Genomic DNA, 17,545 nt, shown 5'->3' on the forward strand with positions numbered 1-17,545 from the left:
TCATGGGACTAGGATAGAAGGGTAACCACGGAATCAGGCAATGGAAACATGAATACAAACCTAGCCGACTCTTTCCGCCAAATCCCCCCCACCAATCGATGCCCAAAAGTGCCCATGATAAGTAAGAAAAATTACTCAACAATGAAAAGCCATACCTTTGGCGTCAAGAGGCCCTCGTTCAAACATATATTCATAACAAATGGGCGAGGGACCACATGGCTGGCTCAGGTGGCGGAGAAAATGGCACATCGAGCTATTTGGGGGTTGCAAGGGTCTGCTGGATGAGTACCATCCCGAAGAAAATTTTTCTCCTATGCATACTACCGATAGGTGGGTAACAAGGCCAACTTGAGAAAAACCTTTATATTTTTGCCTTGATATTGAAGCCAACATGATTGCTTGCCCAAATAGATCTATGTCACGTTAAATAATAATGAGAGTGCCATGTCGACAAAAATAATAATTTCCTTTATCAAATTTAAATTCTCTTTTTGGGGAAGATGGTTTCTCTGTGGGGTCGCTGGGATTTTCCTTGGGGTAATTCATCCCAAAGTTGCCCAAATTTCAACACTAACCATGCGGAATGACATAGGTGCACTTTGATGTGGGCTGGACTGGCCCATACATTGGTGATCACAAAACCATGAGTCTATAAGTGTTAATTTTAGGTATGTTCTATGCTTAGAGCAATTTATTTCAATTTTCACAGTTAGCTCAATATCTTTTCCAGATTAGCAATCACATCAGCATTAAAGTAAACTGTAGATAGAACATAAACATAAATCGCAGTAGACAAGTAGAGAGGGGAAGAGATCGCAAGCGTGTTGAAATGATTTGAAGGCCACCTCTATTTATACTAAAACGTTGAGCACATGTGGGGTTTATTTGGTTGCTGGCCGACCTTGACGAATTGTCTTATAACGCAAATAAATTCATAACTCCATGAATACTTATCGGAATTGGATGATCTTTAGATCAATCCTACACCTCTCGATGAGAGGGATCCAAGAAAAATATCAACTGCCATAAATAAGATGACCCACATGGAGTTTGGCCCTAGTTGCCAATTTTAACACTCCCTCTCAACTAGGGAGAACTCCATCCATTGATCCATATGTCCGACTGTACTATCTCTGCCTTTAGTGCCCTACACTGCTCTGCTTTGATCTGCTGAACTCTGCTCTGTTGAGAAAAACCTTTATATTTTTGCCTTGATATTGAAGCCAACATGATTGCTTGCCCAAATAGATCTATGTCACGTTAAATAATAATGAGAGTGCCAAGTCGACAAAAATAATAATTTCCTTTATCAAATTTAAATTCTCTTTTTGGGGAAGATGGTTTCTCTGTGGGGTCGCTGGGATTTTCCTTGGGGTAATTCATCCCAAAGCTGCCCAAATTTCAACACTAACCATGCGGAATGACATAGGTGCACTTTGATGTGGGCTGGACTGGCCCATACATTGGTGATCACAAAACCATGAGTCTATAAGTGTTAATTTTAGGTATGTTCTATGCTTAGAGCAATTTATTTCAATTTTCACAGTTAGCTCAATATCTTTTCTAGAGTAGCAATCACATCAGCATTAAAGTAAACTGTAGATAGAACATAAACATAAATCGCAGTAGACAAGTAGAGAGGGGAAGAGATCACAAGCGTGTTGAAATGATTTGAAGGCCACCTCTATTTATACTAAAACGTTGAGCACATGTGGGGTTTATTTGGTTGCTGGCCGACTTTGATGAATTGTTTGATAACACAAATAAATTCATAACTCCATGAATACTTATCGGAATTGGATGATCTTTAGATCATTCCTACACCTCTCGATGAGAGGGATCCAAGAAAAATATCAGCTGCCATAAATAAGATGACCCACATGGAGTTTGGCCCTAGTTGCCAATTTTAACACTCCCTCTCAACTAGGGAGAACTCCATCCATTGATCCATATGTCCGACTGTACTATCTCTGCCTTTAGTGCCCTACACTGCTCTGCTTTGATCTGCTGAACTCTGCTCTGTTGAACCATGTAGAAGAAGAATTGATTGAGAATGTCTCATACCATTCTCTATTGACCCGAAATCAGTTTCATCTAAAGAGAGTGTGTCACATCACTCTTACTGACCCGAAGTCAGTTTTATTGATCCCAGATCAATATCACATGAGAGTGTCTCAAACAACTCATACTGATCCCAGATCAGTTTCATTGATCCTAGATCAGTTTCATTGATCCTAGATCAATGGAGGTCATCCTAGCATAGGGAGTATGGTAGATACATCGATGCGCCCATCGATAGTACTACTATGGTTCCTAACTCCATTTCCTTGCTCATTGATCAGATGAGAGGTACTTCCCATGAGTCCCAGACTGCATGGGTAGGATGCCTCGATAGGAGAACTCATCATCCTGTCCACAGGAGAACGAATCATCCTGCCCCATAGTCGCCAAGGGAGAACTAATAATCCCAGCCCATAGGAGAACTAATCATCCTGTTTCACAGTTGCCACGGGAAACCTAATCATCTCGGCCCACAGGAGAACTAATCATCCTGTTCCACAGTTGCCATAGCAGAATCTAATGTCTATCTGTTGGAGCAATCATCGAATACGAGATTCCTCAATAATCGAATCCCCCCTCTGGTTGTCACAGAGAATCACAGTGGTATTCATCATGTGTACAAACAACTCACTTAAGAGCTTCTGCAACCATGCAGCTTCACACGAGATCATACTCGTAGCTATGTATTCGGTCTTGGCGGTGCTTATAGCAACTGAATTCTGCTTCCTGCTCATCCATGATATCAAAGTAGAATCCAAAGAGAAATAGCACTGAGAAGTGCTCTAGTGATCCTCCACACTCCCTAACCAGTCAACATTCGAATAATCATGCAGTTTCATATTTCCGGCAGTGTATCTCAATCCATGAGAGATTGTGCCCCGAAGATATCTCAGAAGATTCTTGGCACCAATCCAGTGAGGCTCAACCAAATATGAGCTCACCATGCTAATTGCAAAACATATGTCCGGACGAAAATTCACTCAGAACATCAACACGAATGAGTTTATGAAACTCAGAGGCATTTCCCAAATCTAGTCTGACATCACTATCATATAACTTCTGAAAGTTAAGATCCTTGAGGTAGTCACAAGCTTGCAGTTTATCATTCCACATCCATAATCCAACTCCCTCTTACTTTTGCAAATGAGAGGGTCTGCACCTGTCAGAAATAGGTCATCTTCATAAGGTGCCTGTATGAGAGGTCTATTATCCACAACCTTCGAGGAATGGTTTGGATCGGTTTCACTCCTAGTTAATCTCAGCTTCATTAGACAGCTATCAATCCTCTCACACTACGCCCGGGGTGTTTTGCTTCAAGCCATAAAGGGCTTTCTTCCACTTGTATACATGAGATTCCCGATCATGAATCTCAAACTCCTCGGGTTGTTCCAAACCTGTGGACCTGCTGCATGAGGGGAATGGTCCCCTTATAAGATTTTCCTTCTGTACATCTTAGACATGTACCTTCATGCTCTACTTGAATTCAGACATCCCTATCACCATTTGACTCACATCAGGTAGGGCCCCATAGGTAGACCTCCGGTGTTATAGATGCGATATGTCAATTGACATGATCCCCAATGGACCCTCCCGCAAATTGATAAAAATTGCCAACCCTAAACCCATGAGAAAAAGCATCTTTGAAAATTATATTTTTTAACACGTACCTTTACATTGATGAATGCCACCCTGAAACCTTTGACTTCCATTTCCAAGATGGACACTAGGTTCTTCTTGCGATCAGGTACATAAAAGAGATTCTGTAAATGAATTGAGTTACCCTTATTCAATTGAGAGTTAACATTCCCTACACCCTTTCCGGGATAGGTGGCATCGGCTCCAAGTATAATCCCACGATTGTTTCCATCTCTACCAAATTAGAGAGTGAACCCATTTATCCGATGAAGTGCCTTGAAGCACTACAATCTATAAGCCAGATTCCCAAAGAATCTGAAGGAGAGGGCCAATACAAGATAACACTTCTTTATCTTATCAGAAACAACATTTGATTCTTCATATTTGGGGTTCCTTGCTTTCTATGAAGAGTCGGCCATTTCCTTGATGACCTGCATTACCTGTCATTCCTTTGATCATTGAAGATGCCCCTGGAATGATTGTTATCATCATCAAGTGATGTGTCCCTGCCATTTGGACACTCCTTCGCATAATGGCTGAACTAGTTATCTGCCTTTCCTTCCACCTTGAGATCCGGTCTTCCAATGAAGTGATCTTTAGGTAGGCCATATTCCGCTGCGCCATTTTGATAATATTCTCTGCTTCGATTTCACCCTTAGTGAATTTGAAGAGGGATGAGGAATCCACTGATCCTTTTGTCCTTTCCCAACTGTCTTTGGTGATTTCTCTTTCACTCTTGCTTGGGCATTGTCTTCAACTCAGCTTTGATACCATGTTAATTTTAGGTATGTTCTATGCTTAGAGCAATTTATTTCAATTTTCATAGTTAGCTCAATATCTTTTCAAGATTAGCAATCACATCAGCATTAAAGTAAACTGTAGATAGAACATAAACATAAATCACAGAAGACAAGTAGAGAGAGGAAGAGATCCCAAGTGTGTTGAAATGACTTGAAGGTCACCTCTATTTATACTAGAACGTTGAGCACATGTGGGGTTTATTTTGTTGCTGGCCGACCTTGACGAATTGTCTTATAACGCAAATAAATTCATAACTCCATGAATACTTATCGGAATCGGATGATCTTTAGATCAATCCTACACCTCTCGATGAGAGGGATCCAAGAAAAATATCAGCTGCCATAAATAAGATGACCCACATGGAGTTTGGCCCTAGTTGCCAATTTTAACAATAAGAGAGTTCACCTAAAGCCCTCCAAGCTGTGCTTAGGGACGAAAGTGACCTTAAGTGTAACTTCAAGGAATAGGACATTTTCCAACCAAACACATGAATACAGACTTAAAGACACAGGTCTATGATGCCTAATACAGGGCCTCACATGATTTTTATATGATTTTTACTTGTATATGTACCCCTGCTGACAGGTGGAGTAAAGTCAACTTGGAATACTTTTTATTTTTGGTTTAATTTAATTTAACTTTATTATCAAAAATTGTTTTAGGATGTTTGAGAGAGGTTTCAACCTCATCAGACCTCTTATGATGAAAATAAGATTTCACATCCCATCCAAAATTCATCAGACTTTGCAGTTTTCAGAATTCTAGCAAATTGAAGTACACTGAACTGAAGATAAGTCCACTAAATCATCAAAAGATGCGAAATATCACGTCGCTCCTTTCTACATGAATTTTTCTAATGACTCGATAGTCTATATGAAATTCATCAGGGACGTATATTTTGTTTTTTGTTCATGTTGTGGTTTTTCCTCCATTGTAGTTTATGTTGAATTCGTCTTTAGGGAATATTCAGTGAAATATCTGCTGTAGTTGAATTTGAGATATGAATTTATGCATTGTTAGTAAATGCATTCTTCAGATTGACATTTATAAACTCTATCAACATATATGCTGATAAAATCTACTTTGGCTGTCTCTGAGACCAGATATATAACTTCTTTCAATGATGCTATAATTCTCTTTTGTACATAGTTCTTTTAAAAACACCAACATTACATGGCAGTTTTCTTCTATCTGCAGCTGATGTTGTATACTCTTCTTGCAGGATGATGGAATTTTGGTCATTCCTACAGCCCCACCTCCTCCTAAACTCAGGTCAAAGGGGAGACAATTGGAGGACTTCCTTTCTAGTGCTTTTTCACTGTCGAGTGTTTCTGGCATGTCTGGATGCTGTGAGGTATTAACTTTCTAATATAAAATGAATAGACACATCCAAAACATGTTTAGATGCCAAATTTTTAGGACATTTTAGTTTAATTCCAGAAAAATAACTATATTTGTGTGGCTATTTAGTAAGGGCTCTACCATTGGACTTGAGAAATTTAATTAATGTGGTCTAGGAGTGAGACAATCCCTCCTGTTCAATATGCTAATACCATCAACTTAATCATTTCCATAACAAGTTTGCTCATGTTTTAAATCCGGATATGTTTGCAGGTCACTGTACCTCTAGGAAAGTATGATGGATGTCCTGTTTCAGTGTCATTGGTGGCGAGGTATGGAGCAGATAGGTTTTTACTTGATACTCTATCGGATCTGTATCCTTCTTTTCAAAAGCAAGCTGAGATTGCTTCAAGCTCACAGTCCTTACCTACGGTTGGTAACCAAATAAAAGCTGCAGATATTTCTAAAGAAAAGGTAGCCCAACTACCATTTTCAGTACAGAGCAAAGATAGTGTATGAAGATTAGCAGTATGCTAGAATGAAACAAACAGAAAATCGTAGTTACTTTAGGGCTATGTATGCAACGGCATCACTGCATAGCTGACATTAGGCTTCATTCAATTATGCTAGAATTCTTTTCATATTATAGCATTTATAGGATTGATGTTTCTTTTTTCTTTCTTTCTGTATTTCAGATTATTGGCAGATTGATTGTTTAATTCATTTGCTTTGCATTCAAGGAGATTTAACTGTGACAGTCGAAACAGGTTTACTTAATTCATGCAGATTCTTCTCAATGAATGCCTTACATATGTATAATCTTTGGTGACATGAGTAAAGAAAGTTGAAGTTGTGTTTTCTGGCACATTTTGTTATGAAGGAAAACAGTATTAGGGTTGACACGAGTAAAGAAAGTTGAAGTTGTGTTTTCTGGCACATTTTGTTGTGAAGGAAAACACTATTAGGGTTGAAAGTTTCCTAGAGAGGCTATTCTACTTACGTGTGTTTTTCCTTGAAATTATCAGAGAGATGGACTCTAGAGTCTATCTCGAATTTCAATCTGCTCTTTTATTTGATATTTGTGGCGGTTGAAAGTATTTCCTCGACTCCCTTTTCCCTCTAATCTTAAACGTTCCTGAAATTACTAACTTTCAGATATAGGCCCCTTTTAATACAAAGGAGTAGTTACAAAGGCTGTGCCAAACAAAGCAGTGGAATTATGACTACTGTCAATGTGCAATGTCATTTGTAGGGCTAATCTTTTAATCTCCCAAGTCAAGAAGATTTCAAATTATTGCTAATGTTGATTGCAAGTGCAAATGGTGATTTCTCTAGCGGTCTTGACCTAAGCTACCAGGATTTGGATCCGGATATGGATCCACTAGTTTTTTGAAAAGCCGGGCTTTGGATATGACAGGGAAACAAGTACAAACAATATAAATATCTTTATAATTTTATAAAGGTAAAATTTGCATAAAACTAATATAATGAAGCGATAACTTCTAGATACACAGAGAAATATATATATATATATATATATATATATATATATATATATATATATGTTTATTTATTTATTAATAATTAATTGACAGATGATGATTGTTTACATTGGGGTTCCTGGCTTATATATCGCCATGGGCACCCTTTGGGGAAAGGGCATGATCTTATGATTGTGCCCTTTTGTCTAATTTAACCTAAAATTAAATAATAAACCTAAAACTAACTAATTTTTTACATAACATTGCCTTCCTCTCGAAAGAATGCTTTGTCCTCAAAGCATACGTAATGACGGATGTTGTTGACAAAATGCTTCATTCTCCCAAGAAGTGTCTTCTTTGGGTAAGTCCTTCCACTTGATCAGATATTCCAAGATGATCAAGGTCCCACACTTTAAAAGGTCTTGGATTAATCTCTCAATTTCCGTTTTTTGGTGATGTGGATATCGGTATGGCTTGATGTTGACGGGGTCTGACCCTGCCTTGACTTCTATTGTATGCTCAATTTCCCTATTAGGCGGCATCTTCATAGGTAGGTCTTGAAATATTTTTTCATGCTTCTGAATTAGATCTTGTGTCTCTAGTGACTCTTCACTGGTCATATTTGTGGATAACATTTCTAATTGGTGACATTGTACTACATAAGCGGGTGCTCCTTTTCGAATCATCTTCATCATCTGAGATGATGATACAATTTGATTCTCTGGTGCTTGGAATCCATGTAATTTGTACTTCTGACCTCCCCATTTGAATTTTATAAATTGTACTTGATGGTTGGTGGCATAAGTACCTAAAGTTCGTAGTGATTGGATACCTAAGACTACATCTACTCCTCCTAACGGTACCATGAAGAACGGAGACTCTAAATTAAAGTCTTGAATCTGCAATTTGACCTTATGGCATTTCCCCACCTTTTCAATCTTCTTACCGTTAGCTACCATCACTTTCATGTTTGGTAAGGGAAATGAAAAAATATTGAATCTCTTTGCCATGTTTGCATCTAAAAAATTGTGTGTGCTACTAGAGTCGATGAGAACCACTACGTTGTTCTTCTTTATGTTTCCTTTTAACTTTAAGGTCTGAGGTTGTGATATACCCGTCATAGCTGATAATGACACTTGCGGAATACTTCCGTCATTTAATTCTGGTGAGAATTCTGGGACATCTTCTGTTTCTTCTATGTCAGAATCTTCACTGTTTGCATCATTGGTTGTTTCACAATTATATAGGTTCTTTGGTTCTTTTCCTTTAGCACATCTATGTTTGGGGTCCCACTTCTCACCACAACATTTGCATTTACCCTCTTTTATCCTTTGCATTTCCACATTAGATTTTTCATCTTCACGACGATGTGGTGGAACATATCTTGTATTGTTTGAGTCCACATACTGGGGTACTCTTCGTCTTGAATATGTTTTTTTCCGATTTTGACCAAAATATTTGTTCGAATTTCTTTTCGGCTATTTTTGCTTTTCATCTTGCTACTTCTATTGATGTAATGTCATGCATCTCAAGTTCTACTTGTAAATGGGTTTTGAGTCCCGAGATGTATGATTGAATTAGATGAGATTCTGATAACCCAGGTACTCTTGTTACTAAGGTCTCCCATTCTTGAGTGTATTCGTCCACAGTTCCTTTTTGTCGTAATTTGATGAGTTTTGAAAAGAATTCTTCTTCCTTTACACCTTGAAATCTTTTAAAGAATTATTAATAAATATTTATATATATATATATATATTTTTGTTTATCAAAAAGTTTTCACTTCACTAGGAAGGCTGACGCAGTTCGCTGAGGATGCTGGGTTGTTGGTGCCAGGATTGCGCAGAGCCTAGGAGCTCTCACCTTCAAGTTGTTGGGGTTTAGAAGGTTTTGGGAACGTTGCAGAGTGGAGTTGGTGAGGTACTGTAGTCAGAGCAGTACCTGACAGGGCAAGGCCAAGAGGAGGGAGTTGCTACTAAGGGTTTCTAGCTGAGAAATCCGGATCAGTGGTGCGGTTGCACAAACGATCAGAGTAGGGGGCATCTCGACATCGGCAAAAGGTTTTCCAGGAGGGAAATCGAGACTCAGAGGGAGTCACATCGAGAACTTCCAGGAGGGAAGTAGAGGAGCATCATGGCACTACACGGAGTAAGAGACAAGGACAGGTTGGACAGAGCATCAAACTTTGCAGTCTGGAAGGCCAAAATCTTATCCGTACTTGACAGAAATAGTGTCAAGCACTTCACCTTGAAGACGATAGCTATCCCAGACGGCCCAGCTAAGAATGACAAGTACGAGGAGGCAATGGCGAGGGCCAAGGGCATCATCCTTGACGGGGTCAAGGACCATGTAGTACCACACATTGCCGAGAAGGAAACGACAAATGAGATGTGGGAGGCCCTAAAGAAATTGTACCAGCATACTTCTCTGCAGAGAAGAATGTTACTAGAAAATCAGTTGAGGTCATATCAGATGAAGAAGGGAGAACCGATTGACACCTTCCTCAAAGGGTTGAATGAGATCCGAGATCAATTGACTGTTGTAGAAGCCACACCGCATCAAGAATTGATGGTGAGGACAACCCTGAATGTTGTCTCAGAAGACTGAGAGGTATTTGTCTAGAGTATACTGGGTAGAGGGACACTTCCACCTTAGGATGAGATGTGGGCAACTCTTCGCCAAGAAGAGAGTAGACAATAGTCAAAGGTAGGAAGCAACGACAAGGGGATCAAATTCAAGCAGGAGGAGGAGGATGTTGCCCTAGCATCTAAGGGAAAGCAAGAAAAGCGGAAGAAGAAGGATCTCTCCAAGATCAAGTGCTTCCACTGTGGGGAGCTAGGTCATTATGTGACCCAGTGTCCAAGGAAGAAGAGTAAGGGAGAGTCTTCCGAGACTAAGGCAGCGCCAGCAAGGTCAGAGAAGGAAGTGTTGATAGACGATGACTATGCCATGAGTGCACACACACCACTTGAGCGGAAGTGGGGAGACATCGAGCTATAGTCAGGCAGACTACAGGCGATGAGGGGCAGGATCCTTGAGGTACCCAGCGTCTTGTTTTAGACCTTGATACGGGAGCCCCAAAGAGGAGTAGCGGGACTGGCTGATGTGGGTAGAGATGGATGCGGATGAGGCGGCAGAGAGAGCTACAGTGCAGGAGCCCCGAGACAACGTGAGGCTAGTAGGTTGCAGCAGTGCGAGAGGCACGGGAGTGTTGCACCAGTGCAGGATGGCACAACGAGGTGTGCAAAGGTGCGAGATGCAAGGAGTTGTTGCAATAGCGTAGAGGTCAAAGAGGGAGCACTTGTTAGCGGCAGAGGGAGCTTCAACTTCAGGAGGGTATCTAGCCCAACAGAGAGGTCAAAGTTGGGAGATCAGTTACTTCTCAGTAACTGAGTTGCTGTGCAGCGGTGGGTAGCACGATGCAGCATGATGAGAGGAGTTATAGTGTGGATGCAGTGTTGGGAGAAAGGACCAGCAGTAGCACAGATGCAAAGGGAGTTGTTGTACAAGTGCAGTAGTGGCAGAGGGAGCTGTTATACATGTCAGAATCGGATGATCTCTAGATCAATCCTACACCTGTCGGAGAGAGGAATCCAAGAAAGATATCATTTGTCATAAATAAGATGACCCATGTGGAGTTTGGCTCTAGTTGCCAGTTTTAACAAACTCACTAACTACAACTTCCAAGATGAATAGAGCATAAACAGCATAATAATCCTCCTAGGAGAATTCTCCATATCAACCACCTCCAAAAATAGTGAGAGGTCCACAAGATGTATGCAACAAATCCACATTTGTGAATCCGGAGGCAACCAACTCCATGGATAAATGTGCAATACTCAAACTAGATGGAGCGCCCCACATGAAATGAATCAGTCAAAACCCCAAAATAGCAAGTGAACCATCTCCATAAAACAAATCTTAGGAGATAATGGTGAATCGGGGTTTTGACCATGCCGAAATTACATGAAATAATAATATATATCTCCAAGAATAACAAGAATTGTCTCCACAAGTATGTCGCATGCCCCTCCATGAAACTCCTCCATAACCACCTCCAATAAAATAATATATATACCAAGTTAAAGAGATGAAGATGTTCCCCAAGGAAGGTCAAATGATGACAAGTGTGGCTGCAATATTTATGCAAATAACGATGAAAGAGAACCTAGTAGAGATGTCCCTTAGAAGAGTATCCATGTAACTACCTCAACCACCCATAAATACTAAAATACTCTCTAATGAAGTGCACCTAGAAGATTTGCCAAGGTGGTTAGAACTCATCAATAAAATACTCCCCCATGTGCCATGTCATAGAGGAGTCCAACCAACCCAAGAGAGTACACCCTAAGGAAGTGTGCCAACCTCTCTAAGAAACAAATAAGATTTTGCATGCCTTGAAAACAATCCCCAAGAAGACCACTAGAGAGTCTCAACAAACTGCAACCAACCACTCCAACTGTAAAAAGGAGGCTAACAAAATAGGGTGCCCAAGATATTAACCTTAATATGGAAAAATTAGAATAATTTAACCATTAACAATTAAATCAACTTCAACATCTTTGCACAAAGTTTAATGCTAATATAAAACCCTACACCCCCTCCAATTACTCACCAATTGATTAAATCAATCATGAACATGTGTGCCAATGAGGCTACTAACATCATTAACCCCATCCCCCCCCCAGGTAATCTCTAGCAAATATTACATCATAAAGTTAAATCATCTAGGAAAATCCCAAAAGGAAACATGAATCATCCCACCATAGCAACATCTTAAGAGAATGGGGCATAACAAAAAGCTAACCCAAACAGACATCAAGTGTGTCCCAATCAGTGTTGCACAATTTACTACTTTTGTCATAGATTAGAATTGTAGGCTTCTTGTTAATTTGAACTTTTTTGTCTTACTCTTCCTACTTCAATGTGTACTTGAGTCTTGGTGGTGGCCAAGTGGCCTATTTTGTCAACATTATTATTTGAATTTTGGACATGACTAATGTTGACAATTGCTCACTTGCTAGATAAGTTACTTGAATGTTTGATGATTTTATAATTTATCTTTTAAATGTTTTATGTTTAATAATATGCTTAAAAATTTGATGTATGTTTGTAATTGCTAGAATCTAGATGGTTGATGCTAGAATAATTAATCATTGATGTACAATGGAATCATGGATGCCATATTATCTTGATTTATGTAAAGATATGCATTTTTCATGTCTTCTACAACTAATTTGGTATTTGGGATGTTTTTTTTTATATAAATGCAAAGAATATATATATATATATATATATATATATATATATATATATATATATATATATACAGTAGACACTTTGCTTCTTTGATTTTTGGGAAATGACGCAAAAACGTCCCCGCTTCGTGCAACATTGGTCGCAATCATACATCCAACACACGAGTACTATGTAGAACAACCCATCCTGATGACACCAACATCACACATCAACGCACCAAGTCACTTGGAAAAATCAACATCTACACCTCCTAATATCATCATCCAACCCCTTGGGAATTGGAACCATCATCCATATCCAAGATAAGCATATATACCAACCCACCATAACAAAATAGTATGTTGCACAACCATCAAAAGTGCCACAAAGGGTTGATCAAGAAGGAAAGGACATGTGAGAAGACCTGAGCAACAAGTATAAACTCCCAAAGAGAAGCGAAACTCCCTAAAACCAAAGATCTTCATCAAATGATCCAAGTCCGTGATGAGAAGGGGATCCATGAAGATGAACCCCCAAGCTAGTCCAAAAACTCCAAGGAACCAACAACAATCTCCATAAATGTGATTAAGATCACAATGTGGAATTTCCAACCATCGAAATTGATAATGTTCACAAAAAAACAAAAGAAAAAGAGTAACAAACAGATTCTCAAGAATGTTGGGACCTATGTTACCGGATCCATAATATTCGATGTCCACAAATACTGTTACTTGCACAGGAAACCGAGTTGTAGGGAAAGAAACCCAGGGATATGGGCGTGATGGCAATGCAAGGGTTGCAACATCCAAGGTTCTTGTCTTGGTCAGTGTGGGTTCACATCTCTTTTCCTTTCTACCTTCTCATCATATACGTTGTTAATTAGGTTACATAAGATATCTACTATAATTAAGTTATATATTATAAGTTTTATATATTATTAATAAAGTTATATGTTATGTAAAAAATTAGTTAATTTCAGGTTTATTGTTTGATTTTAGGTTAAATTAGACGAAAGGGCACGATCATAAGATCACACCCTTTCCTCAAAGGGTGCCCATGGCGATATATAAGCCAGGAACCCCAATGTAAACAATCATTATCTGTCAATTTTATATATATATATATATATATATATATATATATTTCTCTGTGTATCTAGAAGTTATCCCTTCATTTGGTATCAGAGCCACGTTTGGTTGATCACCAGGCCTTTGACTATCGAAATTCGTCAACCTTGTTGCCGTATAGTTGAAGCATTTTGCTCAATATTTGGGAGTTTCTCCTTTTCTCTATTTTTCTAGGCCTTTGGCCATATAAAAAAAAAATTAGCCAAAAAAAAATATAAGTAAATAAAATAAAAAAAAGGAAGAAGAAAAAAAGGTAAAAGAAAAAACAAAACGGATACCAAATCTCATACCAAGTATATTTCAAGTATATTTAAGACTTTTTATGTGGACAAGACTGTGGTTTTAAAAACAACCCATGGTAATTGCCCATGGTATTTTAAAAAGTTAAAAAAACAAAAAAAACAGAAACGAAAAACAAAAAACAAAAGGAATACGTTTTATTTTTTACGTGGAGAACATTTTTAACAGAGGTTTTAAAAGCAACCCATGGTAATAGCCCATGGTATTTTAAAAAGTTAAAAAAACAAAAAAACAAAAAAACAAAAACGAAAAACAAAAAACAAAAGGAATACGTTTTACTTTTTACGTGGAGAACATTTAACGGAGGTTTTAAAAACAACCCATGGTAATAGCCCATGGTATTTTAACATCGTGACCGTGTCATATGAAAAGACGTGACCTTTATATTTATTAAGTGGGGTGACATTAAAAATTTATCAAGGAAGTAATTAAGTATAAAAAAGGGACCAATTTATTATTTAAAAAAAAGAAGTGAAACTATTATTATTTTAAGATAATAAAGTTATTTTGAAAAGGGGTCTTAATATAAAGAATTACATACATATATACAGGGCAACAATATAAAGGAGTATTTTTTCTTAATAAAAGGGTATTCAAGTTTTTAACAATCCACATTAAGGGAGAATATTGGAAATATATATATAAAAAAAAGGGAGATAAAATAAGTTAAAAAAAAATTTAGCTGGCAGATAAATACACACCCCCACAAACTCGCTCAATGTCGACAATGACAATGGTTGATTTCGAAAAAAAATTGGTTGACGTGGAGCATAAGATAAATAACAACCACGACGAGGTCAATAAAAGATTAGATGATTTCCAGATCAAGCTTAAGGGGCAGGTTGACAATATCAAAAATCTTTAGGATACGACAAATCAAATAGAAATAAAGATGGAAAATCACCGTGTCCAAACAGAAGTAGATCTCAAAGAGACCTTAACATTTCTAAAACTTCTATGTAAAAAGATGAATTATACAACTGCACAACTACTACAAGAAGATGAAGAAAATCAAGAGCACAACTCATCAGATTCAACGAAATCAACAGACTCTCATGAAAAAGCTGAATCCCCAAAAAAATCAGCGACATCCCACCAAGAAATAAGTAACGCGACTCTTACAAACAAGCAACTATGGGATACCTTTACCAATTAACACCCCTTTTTCGCTCAACCATTAGCGACATACCAGCGAAGGCCAAAAGTCAAGATGCCTAAATTCAATGGAAACGAAAGAAACAATGTTGCATGGATAAATAAAGCAGAAGAATACTTTGAGATATATGACATCAATGATGATGACGAAAAGCTCAGACACGCATCCATGAAAATGGAAGGGGAAGCATATAATTGGTATATGTGGTGGAAAAAGACAACACATGTCATTAGTTGGAGAAAGTTTAAAGATGCATTCTTTAAAAGATTCCAAGGTGTAAAGGAAGAAGAGTTCTTTTCATAACTCCTCAAATTACGACAAAAAGGGAGTGTGAACGAATACACTCAAGAATGGGAGACCTTAGTAACATGAGTACTTGGGTTATCAGAATCTCGTCTAATTCAATCATACGTCTCGGGACTCAAAACCCATTTACAAGTAGAACTTGAGATGCATGACATTACATCAATAGAAGTAGCAAGACGAAAAGCAAAAACAACCGAAAAGAAATTCGAACAAATATTTTGGTCAAAATTGGAAAAAACATATTCAAGACGAAGAGTACCCTAGTATGTGGACTCAAACAATACAAGATATGTTCCACCACATCGTCGTGAAGATGAAAAATCTAATGTGGAAACACAAAGGATAAAAGAGGGTAAATGCAAATGCTGTGGTGAGAAGTGGGACCCCAAACATAGATGTGCTAAAGGAAAAGAACCAAAGAACCTATATAATTGTGAAGCAACCAATGATTCAAACAGTGAAGATTCTGACATAGAAGAAACAGAAGATGCCCTAGAATTCTCACTAGAATTAGATGACGAAAGTATTCCGCAAGTGTCATTATTAGCTATGACGGGTATATCACAACCTCAGACCCTAAAGTTAAAAGGAAACATAAAGAATAACAACGTAGTGGTTCTCATCGACTCTGGTAGCACACACAATTTTTTAGATGCAAACGTGGCAAAGAGACTCAATATTTTTTCATTTCCCTTACCAAACATGAAAATGATGGTAGCTAACGGTAAGAAGATTGAAAAGGTGGGGAAATGCCATAAGGTCAAATTGCAAATTCAAGACTTTAATTTAGAGTCTTCGTTCTTCACGGTATCGTTAGGAGGAGTAGATGTAGTATCCAATGGCTACGAACTTTAGGTACTTATGCCGCCAACCATCAAGTACAATTTATAAAATTCAAATGGGGAGGTCAGAAGTACAAATTACATGGATTCCAAGCACCAAAGAATCAAATTGTATCATCATCCCAGATGATGAAGATGATTCGAAAAGGAGCACCCGCTTATGTAGTACAATGTCACCAATTAGAAATGCTATCTGCAAATATGACCAGTGAAGAGTCACCAGAGACACAAGATCTAATTCGGAAGCATGAAAAAGTATTTCAAGACCTATGAAGATGCCGCCTAATAGGGAAATTGAGCATACAATAGAAGTCAAGGCAGGGTCAGACCCCATCAACATCAAGCCATACCGATATCCACATCACCAAAAAATGGAAATTGAGAGATTAATCCAAGACCTTTTAAAGTGTGGGACTTTGATCATCTTGGAATATCTAATCAAGTGGAAGGACTTACCCGAAGAAGACGCTTCTTGGGAGAATGAAGCATTTTGTCAACAACATCCGTCATTACGTATGCTTTGAGTACAAAGCATTCTTTCGAGAGGAAGGCAATGTTATGTAAAAAATTAGTTAGTTTTAGGTTAAATTAGATAATAAACCTAAAACTAATTAATTTTTTACATAACACCTAGCTTTTGCATGGCTCTACGTGAGTCTCCCTTTGCCTCCTTTAGCCTCTGCGCTGCCTCTTCTTGGCTCACCCTTGATGACGCAGACAATGCGTCACCCTTCCCTTGTTGTTGCTCTGTTAGAAACAACTATGTCACTTGGGACAACTGTTTTCTGCTGCTATTGCTCCGCTCAGCTGATGTCCTTAGTTCTCCCGTGATCTGCAACCACGCGCTGATACCATGTTGAAGTTTCTAAGTCTACTAGTTAGAAACCCTCCATGCACTTTACTGATTTATTCCTACCTACTTGTTCCGTTACTTAACAAGTTATTTACAATGTAAATACGAAAAATAAACACTAGTGCATGCTCAACATATTACAGATCATCAACTGAAGGAGACAAAAACAATCAAACCAAATGACATCGTTATTTTTGGACCAATGTCCCCAGAAAAACCCAATGCGGGGAAACAGATGCAGCTATCTGAGGGTTTTCTTATTAAGCAATTTAAAGTACAATCTGGGTGCCAAATCCGGTTTACCCAACAGAGAATTTCCTTGGCAGTAGTACCTCTTAGTCTGAGACAAATGTCCCGACTAAAACCCGGAAAAACCTTTCAGCAGCTCCTCAGCTCCAATTTGCCTT

At 38.4% G+C, this 17,545-nt stretch overlaps 1 protein-coding gene across 4 annotated transcripts in view; it reads left to right on the plus strand.

The window, feature by feature from the left end:
• LOC149255202 (translocon at the outer membrane of chloroplasts 64-like) overlaps window positions 1–17,545 on the plus strand; it is a 257,950-nt gene that overhangs the window by 189,028 nt on the left and 51,377 nt on the right. For all 4 annotated transcript variants that reach the window (XM_089460380.1, XM_089460381.1, XM_089460382.1 and 1 more), the window contains exons 8-9: window positions 5,720–5,851; window positions 6,112–6,312. In XM_089460380.1, coding sequence (XP_089316506.1) covers window positions 5,720–5,851; window positions 6,112–6,312 — 333 coding nt within the window. The remainder of the gene's footprint in view (window positions 1–5,719; window positions 5,852–6,111; window positions 6,313–17,545) is intronic.

The sequence above is a fragment of the Pinus tabuliformis genome, chromosome 7 (genome assembly GCF_031772625.1).
Source record: "Pinus tabuliformis cultivar Carrire ecotype Pingquan chromosome 7, CPIR1, whole genome shotgun sequence".
In the NCBI taxonomy this organism is placed as follows: Eukaryota; Viridiplantae; Streptophyta; class Pinopsida; order Pinales; family Pinaceae; genus Pinus; species Pinus tabuliformis.